This window comes from Trichechus manatus, unplaced genomic scaffold (assembly GCF_000243295.1).
Source record: "Trichechus manatus latirostris isolate Lorelei unplaced genomic scaffold, TriManLat1.0 scaffold00045, whole genome shotgun sequence".
NCBI classification, from domain to species: Eukaryota; Metazoa; Chordata; class Mammalia; order Sirenia; family Trichechidae; genus Trichechus; species Trichechus manatus.
Window position 1 is genome coordinate 2,373,903 of NW_004443981.1, and position 20,125 is coordinate 2,394,027.

Genomic DNA, 20,125 nt, shown 5'->3' on the forward strand with positions numbered 1-20,125 from the left:
GCTGAGGCATAAAACGGCCAGAAATCAAACCCAGATCTCTCTCATGGAAGGTGAGTCTACCAGTGAACTATCGGTTCCCTACACATAAATGTTTCTAACACATTAATGTTCCAGAACATAGATGTTCTTAAATATCTCCCTAGACTTCAAGTTGCTTCTCCAGCATCTTATTCTTCAAAAGTGGTTTACATAGTCCTCCCTACTTCATCATCAATTCACTCCTCCATCCAAAGCAATCTGGCCTCTGCCTCCATTATCTTATCCAAACTGCTTTTGTTAAGACTATCGATGTTTTTCATATTGCCAAGCCCAAGGAACCCTTCTTAGTTCTTACCTTTTATCATCTTCCTGTGGCATCTAACACCGTGGATTATTCCTTCCTTCTCTAAACTCTTACCTTGCCCTTTAAATGCCATTGTTGCCCAGGGTTACATCCTTGCCCTCTACTCTTCTCACTCAATAGACCCTTCCAGGCATTCGAACCTAAGATTTCAACCACTCGTAGGATTCACAAATTGACACCTTCTAGCTCAGTTGTCTCTGCTGTGTGGAGACCCCATCTGCACACTAAGTAAGACTTCGGACCCTGAATTCAGACAAATTTGCATTCTAAATCCTGTCTCTGCCACTTACCAGATGGCTGGCTATGAGAAGTTAACTCAGTCTCCTCAGCTGTAGAATGGGGGTAATCGCATCACTGGCAGCAACCTCTAGCATTCTTGTATTAAATGAAATAATGCACACTGAAGCGCGTGGTTGACACTCAATAGTGTTAGTTATTGTTATTACAGGATTCTTCTAATGCTCCCCAAAGCAATTCAATTCCACATATTAAAAAAATAATAATAATAAACTTAATATTCTCATGCTCCTCCTTCATACAGTGTTAATCATAAGAGCTTCTATTGCTTGAAGATTAATGTTTATAACTATCCTGTAAGTTGAATATTAGTGGCCTCATTTCACATATGAGGAAACTGGTGCTTAGAGAAGATAATTACCCCACTAGAAATGGCAGCAAAATGGCAGTGAGCATTCAAACTTCGTCTTTCTGACTCCAAAACTCATGTTACCTAACACTGGTGTATTATGACTTTAGTGTTCCAGTCTCAAGAACAAAACTGGGACATTTACTTTGAGCTTCTTCCCTCCCACTCAGCTACATCCAGTGGTGTGCTGGGAAACCAGATCTCCTGCAAAAAAGGAAAAAAAAAAAAGAATCCCTGATTTGCAGCATTCCTTTTATTTGCCATTTTTCCCCTACTTTTTTCTGACTAACTTAATTTTGGCCAGTTATTCCCCATTACCTATTGTCATCCAGTCAATTCTCACTCATAGTGACCCTATGTGAGTAGAACTGCCCTATAGGGTTTCTAACAAGTGTCTGGTGGATTCGAACTGCCAACCTTCTGGTTAGCAGCCAAGCTCTCATCCACTGTACCAACAGGGCTCCAGGATGTCCAATTATAGGATGTTAGTATCAAGACTTCCATCTCTCCACTCTCAACTCCCATCTCCCTTGGCCCTCCATGCTCCAGCCTTACTGTGCGTCTTTCTGTTCTCCACAGCTGCCAAGGCAGTGCCCTCGACCTAGAATGCCTATCCCTCCACTCCACCGTCTCTGCCGCTCACTCCTAGTCTCACCTTTCAGGTTAGACATGCGCCATCGGGGATTACTTCGGCAGACTAAATGTCCAATGATGGGAGTTTAGCTGGAATAGAGTAAATGTCCAACAACTGGCAGAGTGCTGAAATAAATTATGCTAGTTTTCAAAACATATATGGTGTGATCCTATTTCAATAGGGAAGAAATGTACATATGCATAGAAAAGGATCTAGAAAGTTTTTCTCATGGGTTTCAGCAGTGATTTTCTATGTATGGATGGGATTGTGTGGTTTTTTGGTTTGCTTTGGCTTGTCTGTAGTTTCTGTAATAAGCATGCACTGCTTTTGTGATTAAAAAAACCTTTTTTAGTAAAATACTTTTAATGTTAATGTCTTGGTATTTCAATTGTTCACTATTATAAACAATTTGAGACAAGAATTAATGGAAAACAGTTAATACTTAAGAATATGTAAATCATCATATGGTAAACTAAAATTACCAGAACTGAAAAAACCAGACATCAGAGATTAATTTTCAACTAGAGTGTTATTGCAGCAAGATTACTGAGTTGACCAATTTACACCTGGCCAATTTCTACACTACCGTTAATTCTACCTCCTAGACATCTCTTGTGAATCTTCTCTTTTCCATCCCTTTGTTACCAGGTTAGGAAAACAGTCACATTCCTGAGGACACACAAGACCCTTCATCCAGGCCAGAGCTCTACCCAGTTCTCTCTGTTGCATCCCCCCACCCCCGGCACCCCTCCACCAAAACGCCCCCAGCCTGCAGCATGCCCTTTGCTCCTGTAATGCCAGGCTCCACGGCTCTGAACGTGCCACGTGGTTTCAGTTCTCCATGTCTTTGCACATGCTGTGCTCTTTCTCTGAAATGCTTTTCATATACACACACACATTCACACACAATGGTCTGCGCTGGTGAGGAAGCACTCTTACATACGCTGATGGTGGAGAGGTAAAATGGAATGTTTCTTTAAAACAACAACTAAGTGATAGGCATTAAGAAATTAACCTAGTAAATTCACTTTGGAGCCCTGGTGGCGCAGTGGTTAAGAGCTACCGCGGCTAACCAAAAAGGTAAGCAGTTCAAATCTACCAGCAGCTCCTCAGAAACCTTATAGGGTAGTTCTACTCTGTCCTATAGGGTCGCTATGAGTTGGCACTGACTTGACAGCATATAACAACAACAATTTCCCTTTGGGGAATTTATCCTCAACTGATAATCTGAAATGTGGGTAAAGTTTACAAATAAAGATGTTCATTGTGGAGCAATTTAAAATAATAAACAATTGAATAAAACCCAGATATCTATCAATAGAGGTCTAAGTAAATTATGGTACAACAATGAGGTAGGCTGACAGTCAGCCATTAAAAACGTTGATGAGGGATGTTTAATGCCATAGGAAAGGTTTCCGATAATATGTTAAAAGTAAAAGCAGTATGTAAAATTACATTGAGAGCATGAATCTATGTAAAAGAAAAAAGCAGTGCATTTATAGAGTAAATCAGGAAAGATGTATACCAAATATCAGCTCTGATTGGTGGGGTTAGGAATGATTTTAACTGCAATCTTACATGTTTCCATATTTAAAAAAAAAAGTTTTATAAACTCTTTTATTTTAAAAAAAGACACAGTTCAGTGTCACTTCCTTCAGGAAACCTTTCCTGACACCCAACCCCTTACCTCAGTCTAATTTACACGCCTGAAAATACACACATACACACAGTGAGACTAACGTTATCACACTGTAGAGTATTAATATTAATCCTAGTGTACTATATGTACCTGCCTTATGGATATGATTGTGTCTTATTCATCTTTTTATTCTCAGCATCTGTAGAACAGTGCTCTGAAGATGTGGTGGACAGGCCAGCAGCATCAATATTATTTGGAAGCTTGTTAGATATGCACATTTTCAGGCCCCATCACAATATCTACTCAACCAAAAACCCTCAGGGTGGGGCCTAGCAATGGTGTTTTAAAAGCCCCCCAGGTGAGTCCTAAAATTTGAGAAGCACTGCTCTAGGCAATTATTAATGTTGGCTGAACAAACTGACAAATGATTAAAACCTTGGGACGCTGTTTTACATTTTTTCAAACCTATTTCTGTTGCAAGCTTTTTCCGCTTTTGTATTTGTAAACCAAATACACACACACACACACACACACACACACACTAACCAATCTTGTCAAAATGTCAAGTGAAATTTTACTTAATTGGTTGATCACTGTAGGACATTTAACTTTCACTTCTAAAAGGAGGCAGTTAGCAAAGGATCTCATTCTTCAGGGCATCATTTATTATCAGTTAGTTGTTTAGTAGCTTCTTGGGACTCCTTAAGCTAAATTTGCACTTCAATTCCTAATTTTGGATGGGGAAACTGAACCCCAGGAAGTTAAATACTCAGGATCTTGCCTAAAACCACACAGTAATTTAGTGGGAGGCCTAGGTTCAGACTGAGAAGACTCAGAATTTCAATCTGTTGCTCAGTCCATTGAGTCACAAGGCTGCCCTACCTTTAGTTACAGTAATTAACTTGGTGTGGAGACCTTGGAAGGTTACAGTAAACATTTTATTTTGTGGTCAGGCAATTAAATGTGTAAAGTTCCCTACCCTCCATCTGATCATTACCTGAAGGACATTCCAATTGGGCCAGAAGTGATTTGTTGGCTTTGTAATATAGGCAGCCTTTTCACTTCTCCCTCTTCTAGCTGCTGAAATCTTGGCTCACATCCAAATGCCCCACTTGGGTTTTGTTCAGGAAAGATTTCTTCCAGCTGCTTTATTTGTTCCACGATTACATGTATGAGCTTCCAGAATGTACAAGATCACAAGTCAAATGAAAGGCTTCAGTTCCCAGATCACATAAAGAGAGAAAATTTGAAACCAAGGAAACAACAAAACATGGCTAAATGAAGGGCTAAGTATAAATGAGACTGAACAGTATTCCTACGGAAAGGTCACCACACACTAAAATGCTCAAGGAAAACAGACATTGTAGGGTAATCACAGTCTTTGTGCTACATTTATGGTCACACTTGCAAATGGATTCAGACTTCCCCTTTAGCACTAACAATTTGGGGCAAAGCAAGCGATAGAAATGAGAAGTAAATTTGTATTTAAAAATAAACAAAAACAGCCACATAAACAGGGCTTCAGTTTTAAGAATTGGAAGAGTACATTTAAAAATTAAATCTGAGCATCTCTGGAGATCGGCGATCATTCAAGTTGAAACTGGGGGTCAGGATAAAGAGGTGCAGGTCTAAAGGGAAAATGCTAAAGAAGGAAGAACAGCGTGACAGTTCCTTGTGGCAGAGGGAACAGTAACTGAAGAACGGGCAGATAAAGACCTACAGGTCACAGGGCATGAGAGGAAGACGACCTTTGGTATCATAATGGATGACAAAGTATATTACCAAATGCCAAAAGGGTCTCTGGAAATTTAAGAAGCCAAAATCTGAAGCTGCATGGCTCTCAAAACATATACTGGATAGCATTTAAAAGAGGACAGAGTCCCTAACACCAGCTGAGCATCAAACACATTACATAAGTTTATGTTGTGATTGTGTTTTAGAATAGGTGACACTAGTATCCTGCTGTATCAAATGGGACAACTGGCATACGTAAAGATGATCAAACATGATGAGATCTTCAGAAGGCTATGCATAAATACTGAAGAGCCTCTTATCTGAAGCAATCTGTACCAAGAGTCAATCAGCCAATTTTCAAAAATCTGTTAAAAAGGGGGAAACAAACAAAACTTTGATACATGCCACTGTGGTTGCTGCAAGTGTTACTCGCTGACAGTTTTCAGCAGAGAACCTCTAGGGACTCACTCTCAGCCAAAGGAAGTTGCCTTGCTCAAGGTTATGCCCTCTGCCCTGTGGGGCAGCAGACAGCACACACTCGCTATCAACTGCATCTCTAACACAGAGGCAAGGTGGGCAAACCCCACCTTTACCACTAACTTCACAGCAAGGATCAGCATGAATCTAATTCCCAGCTGGGAGTGGATCCAGGCTTCACCTTCCCACATTTCCACTCCTCGTCACCAACCACTTCCAAGGCAATTCCTCTCTCTGACCTTAACATCCAGAGTTAGATCAGACTTCATCCCAGCTACTGTGAGCTGGGTCAAAACATCACTGGCCAACTGAGGCCAGGCCACTGGAGAGCAGCCATAGGCTCAGGAGTTTGCACAGCTCCCTGTACTTTACACCAGCTGGCCTCTCTCTCTGTCTCTCTCTCTGTCTCTCTCTCTCTCTACTCCCCTGGGACTAGGTCACAAGCTAGAAGGACTCTATCCTTCTTCATTGACTGCCATGCAGTCTTCTCCTATCATCCAGCCACACAGAGCTGGGTCTACACAAATCAACTCTGTACTGCCAGCCCCTGCTGGCTCATTACCCTATGGGTTGGTTAATTCTCTAGAATGACTTACAAAATTCACGGAGACTATTACCTACACTTACAGTTACCCATTTATTATCACCAGAAAAGATACAAGCATAGAGACACATCAGACAAAGTCTGAGAGAGTTCCCGGCATGGGCCCTCCATTGTCCCCAAGGACATGCTGCTCCCTCTCCCATGCATGGATGTTCTCACCAATCCAGGAGGACACAAAAAAGAGTGCTGCAAGGTCCCAGGTCGCCTAGTCATTGGGACCTCAATGAACATGCATGACTTGGGGCTTAATGCAAAGCTGTGATGGAGCTAATCAATGAACATGCATGACTGCATTAGGCCCCCTTCTTTTCCTGAAGTCAGTTCACCAGGTAAGGGGCCTGTGTAGCCCTACTTTCTTGGCTATTCTGGAAGACAAAGGCATCTTCATTGCACAGGTTATCTTCAGAGTCAAAGGGCCAAACCAAGTTCTTTGTCCCACAGCAGCCCTCACCCAGTATCTGGTCAGTGCAGGACGACAAGTACAAATTGCCTCCATCTGCCACCTCTCTAAAGGGCCATCCAATGCCAGAGCTCCTGATGGCTGAGGCCCGGGTTGCGAGTACATCAGACTTCCCTCTCTCATCCCTGCTTCCCCCACTCCCCTACAGGTCTTGTTCCAAGAGCACTCCCCAACAAACTTCCTGCCTGCAAATCTCCAGCTCGAAATCTGTGTCCCGGGAGCACCGTCTAAGACACATCCATAACTTCCAATATGAACACATACTATTCCCTGATATTTTGATCTATGCCAAAGCCTTTGAGACCTGGTCCGCTGATCAGCACGCACTGTTCTCTCTCTTGGATAAACTAAACCTAAAATACACTACCTATGATCTCCTATTTTAGTTTCCAGGAAGTCTGAACACCTAAAGACAAATGGAGAACAATCTAGTTGCAGAATCCCTCTAGATATTTTCATCCGCCACCCTAGTCTTTAACAGTTATCTCACCCACAGCTAATATGACAGATTTTTTTCTTTAGTGAGTAACCTTTATTAAGTCTTTCCAAAGCCTTCAAACTTAATTTTTATAGAAAAAGCAGCTGTCTTTTTGTACTTAGAGTCCATCTGTTTGCTTAATATTTAATTAAATTACATAATTACAATAACAAGTTCAATTGGCAGAAATAGGTTTGGGGACAAACACAAACAACATTAACAGGTTGGGGACAGATACAGCTCAGCAAGTTGGGGTAGAAGTGTGTGAGCGTACTAGAGAGAAGCCTTCCAGCTACAAGTGTTCAACATGCTGTGGGCATCCACTGCTGTGCTTTACAGATTGACTGGAAGCTTCCTTTAATCTGGTGAGCGGGTTAAAAGGGCTTCTTCTAATGTATAAAAACAGATATTTCAGGTACTCTCACTCATTGTTGGTGGGAATGCAAATGGTACAGCCACTCTGGAAAACAGTATGGCAGCTTCTAACAAAGCTAGATATAGGTTTACATGGTTCAGCAACTTCACTCCTAGGTGTTTACTCAAATAAGTTGTAAACTTGTGTCCACACACACACATACAAACACACACACACAAACTATACATGAATGTCGATAACATCTTTATTCATAATTGCCCCAAACTAGAAGCCAACAAGTTGCCTTTCAATAGGTTAATGAATAAACAGTGGTGCATCCATACAATGGAATATTTTTCAGCGATAAAAAGAAATGAGCTATCAAACAAACAAAAGAAGACACACAGGAGCCTAAAATACATATTACAAACGGAAATAAGCCAGTATGGGATCATACAATATGTATGACTAATGAAATGACTGTCTGGAAAAAGCAAAACTACAGAGACAGTCGAAAGATGAGTGGTTGCAGGGCTTCAGGAGGAGGTGAGGAGGAATGAATAGTGAAGCACAGGGCATTTTCAGGGCAGTGAAACTATACTGTATGATACTGTAATGGTGGATACAGGACACTATGTATTTGTCAAAACCTATAAAACCATCCAACACAAAGAGTGAACCTTATGTAAACTACGGAAACTGGTTAATAATAATAATAATACATCACTTGTGACAAATGTACCAAACTAATGCAAGATGTTAATAACAGGTAAAACCGTTGTGCTGCTGGTGGCAGGGGGGGCTAGAATATGGGAACTCTCTGCACTTTCTGTGTAATCTTTTCATAAACCTAAAACTGCTCTGAAAAATTGTTGCTGTTAACTGCTGTAGAGTTGCCCCTGACTCATGGCAACCCCACGTGTTACAGAGTAGAACTGTGCTCGATAGGGTTTTCTTGGCTATAATCTTTACAGAAGCAGACTGCCAGGCCTTTTCTTCCAGAGCAACGCTTGGTGGATTCCAACTGCCAGCCTCTTGGTTAGCAGTCGACTGCAAACCGCTTGCATCACCCAGGCTCCTTGCCCTAAAAAATACTTTGAAAAGAAAACAATAGATACTGCTACCACTTATGGAGCACCTACTCTGTGCCAGGCACTGTGCTAAGCATGTTACTTGCATTATCTTGCTTAATCCCCATAAACCTGTGAGGCAAATATTACTATCACCTTCATGTTACATACAAGGAAACCTAGGCAGACAGGTTCTCGAGTGATTTACGCAAAGTCGTACCGCTTCCAAGTGGCAGGACTGGGATTTTCAGGTCAGTGTGACTCCAAGGCCAGCCCTCACTCCACCGGCCACACTTAAAATCAGTGTTAAATAAAACACATAACAAGAAGAGAAACACAGAAGCAATCCTTTGTTTTCTATCGCCATCATACAAAACGACAAAACAAGTCACATCCAGTTTTTACAAAAGATTATAATTTAACAAACAATGGAGGCACTTAAATCTTCACAAAAAATGAGTGTAGGTAGTGCAATTTACAATTGTTATTTGTTTACCCAGGAATTATTTCAGTTAATTAAAGAGACAGAAGAGGTAGGCAGTATTTGTAAAGAAAGAACAGAAGTCAGACGCTTAAAATTATGCTATCAGATTAGCATAAAAAAGAGAATAAGCTACAAATGAAAAATTTGCAGAATATAATAAAAGCTGAATGTGTTACAACTAAAGATAACTCTTTGAATGATAAAAAAGAGCCAGCACATCTAAAATAATTCATTATTTCAGAGTTAGATAGCAAATGACTAATCAAAATCTCATAACAAATAACCATCTGTCTGTATCAACACCCGTGTGGAAAAGTCAAACTCAGCTTTATCAGAATTATTTCCCCAAGAAAATACAGGACAAATTTGTGGTTGTCTACTAAAAAAGAAAAACAAATGACATCTCAAAGCAGATACAGACAACATTAAAAAAGGAGGTATTTAAGATTGTCAAATCGTTAACAAGTAGAAGCCAGCTCCCTGTAAAGGCCTACGGGAGACCTGGAATGAGAGAAGGGCCCTAATTCTACACAAAAACGAGGTAAGTCCTTTGTACATTCTCAAGCAAGAGGGCACGCATTGCTCCCCTCCTCACACATGACACTGAGATACACAGAGAACAGCAGAGATTCCCAACAGAACAGCATACGCAAAGCAAAGGCTGCCTGAGCCATTCAGCTTTTTTCTGTACAATCCATGAACTTGGAGATCATCAAACAAATCTAAGATGCAGCCTCTCTCCAAGATACCAGGACAACTTCTCTTTCACGGAGCCATCTGACCTCATTTCTAGGTAAAACAACTTCTCTGAATATCCCACAAACACCTTAAAGATGCATCCCATATTGACATCACTGCCAACCTTGTACCTGTGTCCTGTCATACTGAATGGAGCCACCATTCACTCAGATTCCCAGGCCACAGGCCTAGGGGCCATCTGTGACTCCTCCATGTCCCTCCACTGCACATTCTGTCACCAGGGTCCTGTGGATTCAGACGTAAAACATCATTTGAATGCATCTACTCTTCTATTCTACTTTGAGGAGGCAGCTCTTCCCCGGTCATATTTTGAGCATCTTCCAACCTAAGGGGCTCATTGTCCAACGCTATATCAGACAACGTTCTGCTGCTATCCATAAGGTTTTCACTAGCTAATTTTTTTTTCAGAAGGAGATCACCAGGTCTTTCTTCCTAGTTTGTCTTAGTCTGGAAGCTCCACTAATCTTTCCATCCTGGGTAACCCTGCTGGTATTTGAAAAACCAGCGGCACAGCTTCCAGCATCACAGCAACATGCAAGCCACCACAATATGACAAACAGACACGTGGTGGTATGGATAACATTGTGAAGAATGGGAATTCCAGAACACTTAATTGTGCTCATGAGGAACCTGTACATAGATCAAGAGGCAGTGGTTCGAACAGAACAAGGGATACTGTGTGGTTTAAAATCACAAAAGGTGTGCGTCAGGGTTGTATTCTTTCACCATACTTATTCAATCTGTATGCTGAGCAAATAAACTGAGAAGCTGGACTATAAGAAGAAGAATGCAGCATAAGTGTTGGAGGAAGACTCATTAGCAACCTGTGATATGCAGATGATTCAACTTTGCTTGCTGAAAGTGAAGAGGACTTGAAGCATTTACTGATGAAGATGAAAGACTACCGTCTTCAGTATGGATTACACTTCAACATAAAGAAAACAAAAAACCTCACAACTGGACCAATAAGCAATATCATGATAAAGGGAGGAAAGACTTAAGTTGTCAAGGATTTCATTTTACTTGGATCCATAATTAACGCCCATGGAAGCAGCAGTTAAGAAATCAAACAACATACTGCATTGGGAACATCTGTTGCAAAAGACCTCTTTAAAGTGTTAAAAAGCAAGGATGTCACTTGGACTAATGACTAAGGTGTCCCTGACCCAAGCCATGGTATTTTCAATCACCTTATATGCATGTGAAAGATGGACAATGAATAAAGAAGACAGAAAAAGAATTGATACTTTTGATTACAGTGTTGGTGAAGAATACTGAATATAACATGGATTGTCAAGAACGAACTAATCTGCCTCGGAAGAAGTACAGCTGGAATGCTCCTTGGAAGCAAGGATGGCAAGACTTCATCTTACGTACTTTGGACATGTTATCAGGAGGGACCAGTCCCTGATGAAGGACATCATGCTTGGTAAAGTAGAGGGTCAGTGAAAAACAGGAAGACTCTCAATGAGATGAACTGACACAGTGGCTGCAACAATGGGCTCAAACACAGCAACGACTGTGATGATGGTGCAGGACTGGGCAACATTTCATTCTGATGGACACAGGGTTTCTATGAGTCGGAGCTGACAGCACCTAACAACAATTCGTTTACTATTACCTTAGTTTATATCCTAGACTCTTGCAATTATTGGCTGACTATGTCCCTTCTTTGGTCTGCTCCTCTGATTATTCCTAGTGAATGGTCCTTCTAAAAGGCAACTCTGTTCATGGCATTCTTCTTGGCATGCTTCATTGGTTCCCTATCTCTTACAGGATGGCATCAAGGCCTCTTCTTAGTAGCCATCAGTTTGACCAGAGGGTCTGGTACATGATATCCTCATTTACTGAGCTCCAACTTCACATCTAAATATCCTGTTCAATTCCTACAACAACCATGGTCAAATCCCTGAGAAAAATGGAAAAGGAGAAAGGGGAGTTTCCCTTAGCACTTTAGGTGTGAGGAATAAATTTTTAGCATTCCACTTAGAGAACGAAGAAATCTGGTAACACCAAAAATTGTTTTGTAGCCAGTTTATTTTCAAGACCCTTTAGCCAATCCACAGACTGTTTCCCTCTGGCAGTCTCTCTTAAGCTATAGTGATTCATTTTGGGTAAGCAAAGAAATGACTCTTAAGTAATTTCTTTCAGCTGAGATCTGCAAGGGAGCTGCCTGGGCCTCCCAACATAGTTTTCTTCTGGAGTCTTCCTGAGAACATCTGTGCTGAAGCAGAAAATACAGACTTGACTTTAAATCCCAGACTCTGCCACTAACTAGCTGTGTGGCTTCAGTCAAGTTACACAATCCTCTGAGTGTTATCTTTCTTATACACCCACTCCTCACTTATCAACATCATTAGGTCCCAAACACCAGGTTATTATGCAAAAATCAGTGTTATGCGAAAATAGAGGATGACCATATCAGATCACAAAATGGAAGATGACTACATCATTACATAACTGCCAAATTACATCATTACACAGCTGCCAAGTTACATCATTACATAACTGCCAAACCACTGAGAATTATGGCCCAGCCAAGCTGACACATAACCTTAACCATCATAGCCAGCATTACTCTCACCTCATACGTTGGCATTTGCTACTGCCAGACGTATGTCATTAATGGGCAAAATAGTAGGAAACATTTTTTACTATTGTCATAAATGCAAGGTAGTCGATAAGTGAGGAATACATGTAGAGAAAAAAAGATAAAGTAAATACCTAAAGTATATTTACTTATAGGCTTGTTAAATGCCACAACAAACACTGAACATCAACTAAGGGCCAGGCACTGCCTTAGCACCTGGGATTCAAAGATCAGAATCATAGTCCTGCCAGGCACTCCCAGTCTAGCAAGGCAGACAGAGACATACCAAAAATTGTATTGAAACAACATGGTGAGTGCTATACTCAAGAATGTGAACAAACAGAACAAATACACGAAGGAAGGAGGACTCACCGAGGACGACAAGAAGCATCAAGGGAGAACTTAGTCAAAATGAGATAATGTATGTAAGAACACAATGTCTGATGATACCTGGCTCTCTTAGTAAATGTCTTCCGGTTGATTTTTGTAAACCTCCATTTAGGCTTACAACTATTATTGCCCTAGTCTTTCTCTTGCCCCCTGGAAATTCACATATTAACTCACCAACAAAATATCTGATGGTCACTGGTTACATTTTTGGAGAAACTCTAGTTTACTTGTCAATAAGATGCTTTTTCTGAAGGTTTGTTATCTTTGGCATCTGCTCTTCTAATTAGACATGAATGCTATGATATTGTGCTCACTGGTTCATCTGGAAATGGGGCAGCGTTCTTAAATGTCCTTCCACCTTTATTAAGAAGGCTTCTCAGAGAGGAGAAGTTCTGAATTGTTTTCTGGACAGGAAAAGTTGGTAGTCTAGAACACAGAGAAAACAACATCTTTTGATTCTAACATTTCATAATTTTTTACTATCTTACCCCATTGTCTTATACAAGACAACAAAAAGGAAGTAGATACCAGAAATAAAGAAGTGGAAACCAGAAGTTCTAATATTCAACTTCTGTCTATTCATGGATAAGAAACTATATAAGTGTAACTTGGATCACAGACACTTTCAGATGCTGGACAAAGTATTGAAGGTAACAGTGTTTTATGCTATAGATTGTGGTGGTTTTAAAATGTGTCCACAAATCCTTTGATGTTCTTCAAGTGCCTAGATGCCCTTCAGTGTGGGCACTGTGTCTTCCTCCATGTTTCTCCCCTTGGATCACTCACTTTAGGAGAAGTCAGCTGCCATGTTATGAAGACACTCAAGCAGCTCTGTTGAGAGGTCCATATGGTGAGAAACTGAGGCCTCCTGCAAACTGCCAGCACTAATTTGCCAGATGTCTAAGTGAACCACCTTGGAAATGAATGCCCCAGCCACAATCAAGCCTTCAAATGACTGCGGCCCTGGCCAACGTCTTGACTGTAACTTCATGAGTAGATATGAACCGGAAGCACCCAGCTAAGCCACTCCCAGATTGCTGACCCAAAGATACTGTGAGAGATACTAAATGTTTATTGGTTTAAGCTGCTAAGAGTTGGGGTAATTTGTTGCTCAGAAATGGATAACTAATACATAGGCCAATAGTATATTAGTGATAAGATTTTTGTATTCAGGATAGCATAATTTTCTTAGTTAAAAAACAATTCCTTTTGTTTCTTTTCTCTGGAACATAAAAATATGATATTCACAATTGTGAGTTTTGAGGCAACACGAAGTTAATATTGGTTCTGCTACCTCTATGCCCCTACCTCATATCCCCCACCCCAAAGAAAGAAACAATATTTTCAAATACTGGAATTCTATGACTAAAAAAGAGTAATGGATGGAGACTTCTTAAAAAACTATTTAAATAAGCTATATGAGAAGGCAGTAATAATGAAAACAAATGACTTGTAACAAAATTATAATCAGGCAAATAAAGCAAAGTAGTACTAGCCACAATTATTAGGTAACAATGAGTTTTGAATTTTACCAGAATTAGTGATTTTATGGTTTGGGCACTTAAATAATTTTTTTCATTTATTTAAAAACATACCCAGGACAGAACGGGAGAAAAATGTAGAACAGAATTCAAATTCACAAAAAAAGACCAGACTTACTGGTCTCACAGAGACTGAAGGAACACCCGAAATTATGGCCCCCAGATACTCGGCTAACCCAGAACTGAAACCACTTCCAAAGCCCACTTTTTAGACAAAGATTAAACCAAAAAAAAAAAAAAAAAAAACCAAAAACCCATTGCAGTCAAGTCGATTCCAATTCATAGCAGCCCTACAGGACAGAGTAGAACTGCCCCGTAGAGTTGCCAAGGAGCAGCTGGTGGATTTGAAGGGCTGAACTTTTGGTTAGCAGCCGTAGCTCATTATAGCTCTTAACCACTGCACCACCAGCGTTCCAGACAAAGATTAGACAGGCCTATAAAACAAAAAATAACACGTCAGGAACGTGCTTCTTGTTTCAATCAAATATGCGAGACCAAACGGACAACTCCTGTCCAAAAGCAAGACAAGAAGGCAGGAAGGGACAGGAACTGGATAAATGGGCAGAGGGAACCCAGAGTGGAAAGGGGAAGCATGCTGTTACATTGTGGGACTGCAACCAATGTCACAAAACAATATGTGCATAAATTTTTAAATGAGAAATTAACTTGAGCTGTAAAATTTTACCTAAAGCACAATGAAAATAAAAACACGAATTTTTTTGCACATAATGTAAAATTATAGTTAAAAGTTCCAGGTATTATATCTGTAAACAGAAAAAAGGGCATTTTCTTCTCATTTATTATTTTCACCAAGCTTAGATTCATTTCTTCCCAAATATTTATCTGCCAGAATATCTGCCCGGAATTCTCCTAGGGCCTGGGAATGGAATAAAAGAAACAACAGTCTGTGACCTCAAGGAACTCACAGAGTGTACGCTAGTGTTTCTCACACGAGCATAACCTGTGGGGATATTTTAAAATACAGATGAATCCATAGGCCCATTTCTAGAAACTCAAATATCAAAGGCAGGGAAGTGGAGCCTGGAATTTCCAATTAAAAAAATTAATAATTGATTCTGATGCTTTGTCAGGACGGAGAACCACCAGCATGGACGATGTTCAACTTGGTGGATAAGTTTAAAAAAAATAAAGAATAAAGTAGTGTATTTCACAGATGCAGAGATTTTTATTTGAAAGAGACTTAATTGACCTTCTAATATAATCCTCTTCACAGGTGAGAAACTCTAGAGGTTTACTTCCCTAAGGTCACACAATGAAGGGAGTGGAATGTAGGTCCTGTAACTCCTGTTCTGATGTGCTTTTGCCTTGATCGGTTCCTCCTAGGCTTAAAAGATGTCTTCAGGAACAAGAACGAGGCCAAAGGATATTTCTAAATCAATTCCAAAAACTTGTGTTGTTACTATAGGCATACTATCTCAGAGTTACCAATCTGGGGTGTTTTTGAAAAGATATAATCAACCAAGAAAAAGCAAGGTAGATGTGAAAAATGTCTTTGAAGCTATTTTGGTTGCTACTGTCAGAAAATGCTTGAATTTAAACTCTAGTAGGCATAAAATAAGCTTATGGAAAACACTAGTTTTGGAATCTGAATCAATGACCTAGAAATAAATCTCAGAGAGGGATAAGTGAAATTTTGAAAGAGTAGAATCAAAGACTATAAAAATGCTATTTCCAAATAGTTTATAAAAATAATGTTTTGGGGTCACAACGTGGAAATAAGTACATTTTAAATCTACAGGCATTAATGATATACTGGCATTTTGTTATATAACACTAGTCTGTTGAGAAGTAAATTTCCTTCAAAGGGGTTTATTACAGGAAGTAACTGAAGGGTCTTGTTATGTTATAGTCTCACCTGTAACAGAAACTCTTATCCCTTTTTAGGGTCTTTGCCAGCTGGCTTCTACTTCCACCACTTTTCTGAACTCACTCAAATGTCAACACTTGGACTTCTCCTGCATATAACCAAACTCAGATCTTTTGTTTCTTGACTTCTCTGTTCACCCTGTCTTCTTGAAACACTGCCTTCTCTTTGTTTCCATGAAACTGTAGGTTCCTAGCTCTCCTCTGACCATTCCTTCTCTGGCCCTCCTAACCAGGGACATCCTCCAAAGGCTCTGCTTGTTACTTCTCACTCTAACTCTCCATTTGTACTACCACGGCACCAGTATTCTCCCACTTGCCTAGGCGCCCGTCCTTGGAGCTAACCTTGACAGTTCTCTTTGCACTGCTTCTCAATATCCAATTAGCCAGCTAGGCTATCTGATTCTTTCTCTGTGACATTTCTAAGATTTACCTTCTCTTCGCATGGCCATCTCCTTTACTCTAGAAACAAGACCTCATCAATTATCAATTAATCCTCAGTCAGCTACAGTGGCTACAATGGACAAGCCTCTTCCTTCTCTGGTACATCCTGTAGCCAGATGAAGACCTTTCTCATCAGGCCCGTTCCGTGTCCGAGAATTCAGCCTATGTCCTGTACAGTCCAACCTCAGTGTCCTTTGTCTTGAATGTCTTTCCTCAGTACTTTCTCCAAGATCCAATATGAAAATCATTCTTGGATGGTGCCTTCCCAATCTAATCCCCTTCTACCATGAACGGATCACAGTCATATCTGGATCAGACTCTCTCACACTTGCTTGTTACAACTAAAGGGAAGTTCTTATAGAGACCACAATGGGGACCAGCAGACAGGTCTCCATATATGTTGTGCTGAATTATAGTGCAGTTCTGGTAAAGTTTAATCGTAATTATATAAAGATTGAGGGAAAATAAAAGCACATCTTGCTTCAACTGCAACAACTATAACTTTAATTTCTTAAACTGAAATAACAGAAATAGATACACACTACAAGCATTTTTGTTTAAAATTGGAGACTCACTGGAACAAAATCCTTTAAATATTGTTGTTAGTTTTCTCTCTTCTGAAGCTCTAGATAGATCTTATCACTCTAAAAATAAAGGGGCCTTTTGGCATCTGAGGAGCTTAGGATTAATGACAACGGGTAGACTCAAATACGTGAAGGATGAATTGTGTCCAAAAAACCATGGGTCAGAGAGATATTTTCCAAATGGGAAATGAATTCTGACAGGAAGCTGCCTGCTGGGAAATGAAGGAAGGCTTTGAGAAGCTAGTAATCATGATCAAATTGTAGTTGTGTGACTAGCCTGAAAAACACATGTGAAATCTACAATATACAAGTTGTTCTGGGAAGAACTTAATTATGCAGAAGAGAAACCCAAAGATCTTTTCAAATTTGAGTATCCACATCATCAAGCATGTTAATGTGTCACAGATAAACAGGCCTGTCTTACAAAATAACGGATGTTCAGAAGTACTTTGCTAGGCTTATAAATCTTATCTCCCTCACATCAAGGGTAGCCCCTGGCTAGGTAAAACTAGCAGGAAGGTTTAACAATAGAGAGATTGTTCAAAATCACATGTGAAAATTAAAATCATACATATGTACTTGCATCTACTTTCCTCTGCATGATTTCTTTCCAGTCATATGTGAAAAGTTGCTTGTCATTCATTCAATGAGCATTTACTGAGCATCTTTTATGTGCCAGGCACTGTCCAAAGCCCCTGGGACTCAATAATCCCTATCCAAAAGGAATTCACAGTCAAAAGGGGGGCAGGGGTGCACAGGCTTGATGAAAAGAAATGAAAGGTAAAAGATAGACTATAACTAAAAGGGGAGGAATACTACAAAACGGAAAATTTGCAGTTTAACTTTAAGCCTATTAAACTAAGAAGCACCCAGTAACTCAATGTAAAATAAAGCCAGCTAAGAACTCTGCCAACTTATCATAGCCAGATTGTTTCCTGAAATTCTCATGTCTGGATGTGTCAAACCAAAAGACAGTGGAGAGTCGCAGTCCTGGACATTTGAAGAGGCTGCAAAATTGTGGCTGCATAGATAGGAACATTTTTTTTAGCACCCATAGATAAGAAATTGTCCCTACACTTATTTTATAGGAAAGACAACTGTTGGTATTTTTACTTTCTAGTTTGTTTTTCGCAATACTGTCTTCTTCATTATAAAGAAAATATAGAATTGTATTGTTACATCACTATAAAATAGTGATTCTAAAAGAGTAATATAGAATCATTACAGAAATGTTAATGGGGAGTGGGAGGAGGGGAAGAAAGAGGAAGCTGGTAAATTTGGAGCAGTGGATTACAAGGACACCGGGAACCTCTAGGATAGGAAGACACTGCAGGAAGGGTAAGCCTAGAGCCTAGGAAGGCAGAGAAAAGCACACTCGTACCCCCCAAGCTTTTCTTTCTGTATTTTAACATTAACCGGAACCACAGGTGTTAGCATATGGTTCAGCCACACTGAAGGTTAAACAGCTTGGTGGGCTAGCCTGGGAAACTTGCTTGTTGTTGTGTGCGGTCAAGTCAATTTTGACTCATAGTGACCCTGTATTACACTTTTGGGCATTACATTCCAGATTCCACTTTCCCAAACGTTTGAAAATCAATCCATTCCTGGTTGGGGACTGTACTTCTTTTGTTTCTTCTAAAGGGGAAAACCCTGAACTAAGTCCATAGTAAGTGTGCAGTAAACTTCTGTTTAACTAATGGATCAATGATGTGTAATCTGATCACTGAATCAAGAAACACGGTCCCTGAGGAGAAACCCTGGCACAACCAGGACTAAATAAAATAAAGGTCTTTTTTTGACCATCCTCCAGGACTCTCATTTGGTTTGTAAATTGGAAAGGCCTGCATTTCAAACTGTGCATTATGTTTCAACCATTACTGCCTGCGAGACTGTTGTCCTCTGGAAGAGTTTATAATGATACGAAATACTCCTACTAAAAGGAAGGATACTTCGACCTTGTATCGATCCCCACCAAAATAAGGCAATGAGTACTCCAGAGTTAAGGAGTAAACTGTCTTCCGTAAAATGCTCTCCTGAAAACACTGCACGCGGGAGGCTGTCTTTTGGGTGTCTCGAGCACCGGCTACTCATCTTCAGATGCTGCCAGTCTGAGGTATCTCCTCTGGGAGGCTGGCTCCTGATATCTTTATACTGCAGTTCCTTGTTGTAAGTGCTCTGCAAGTCAGATTAAACTGTTTATTTGTTTATTTTTTTCTGCCGCTGAATAAAGACAAATCTGCAAGCTAAGGATAAAGACACTTCATACTCTTTGTCTTTGAAGCCCATTTCACATTAAGTAATTGACTTCCCTCATAGGGACCAATTATATATCAGGAGGGAAATGACATACATACCTTTCACGAGAATACTAGATACTGAAACACTATTCAAACCCTGTTTGCTTTCTTACAGAAACAAATACGTGCACACTAGGTCTCATCCCCACATATTAAGGAAATATAACCAGGTTTAGCAAAATAAAAATATCTTAAGGTGATTGTCCTTTACCCATGACACTTCAGGAATGTTAAATCCAGTTTATCCAAAAATATTAATGAACCAAAGACCAAAGATACTGTTTTGCTGAGAAGAAAAAGTATAGAATTCATTAAAAAGGTGTGCAATCAGAAAGATCTGAGCAACCCCTGACGTGCCTTCCCTTCCTGCCTGGAGGTCACTGTCTTAGTCATCTAGTGCTGCTACAACAGAAATCCCACAAGTGGATGGTTTTAACAGAGAGAAGTTTATTTCCTTACAGTAAAGTAGGCTAAAAGTCCAAATTCAGGGTGTCAGCTCCAGGGGAAGGCTTTCTCTCTCTCTCTTGGCCTTCTCGTCAGTGTTCCCCCAGACTAGGAGCTTTCGGCGCAGGGACCCCAGTCCAAAGGACACGCTCTGCGCCTGGCACTGCTTTCTTGATGGTAGGAGGTCCCCCTGTCTCACTGCTCACTTCTGTCTTTTATATCTCAAGAGATTGCCTCAGGACACAATCCAGTCTTGTAGATCAGGTCC

General features: G+C 40.3%; 1 protein-coding gene across 2 annotated transcripts in view; it reads right to left on the reverse strand.

The window, feature by feature from the left end:
- EFCAB11 (EF-hand calcium binding domain 11) overlaps window positions 1-20,125 on the reverse strand; it is a 161,857-nt gene that overhangs the window by 53,714 nt on the left and 88,018 nt on the right. The window contains exon 6 of one of the 2 annotated variants that reach the window (XM_023731695.1): window positions 12,729-13,089. The exons of the other annotated variant lie outside the window; for it this stretch is intronic. Coding sequence (XP_023587463.1) covers window positions 12,960-13,089 — 130 coding nt within the window. The 3' untranslated portion in view covers window positions 12,729-12,959. Of the gene's footprint in view, window positions 1-12,728; window positions 13,090-20,125 lie in introns of those variants that run through there. 2 annotated transcript variants of the gene reach the window in all.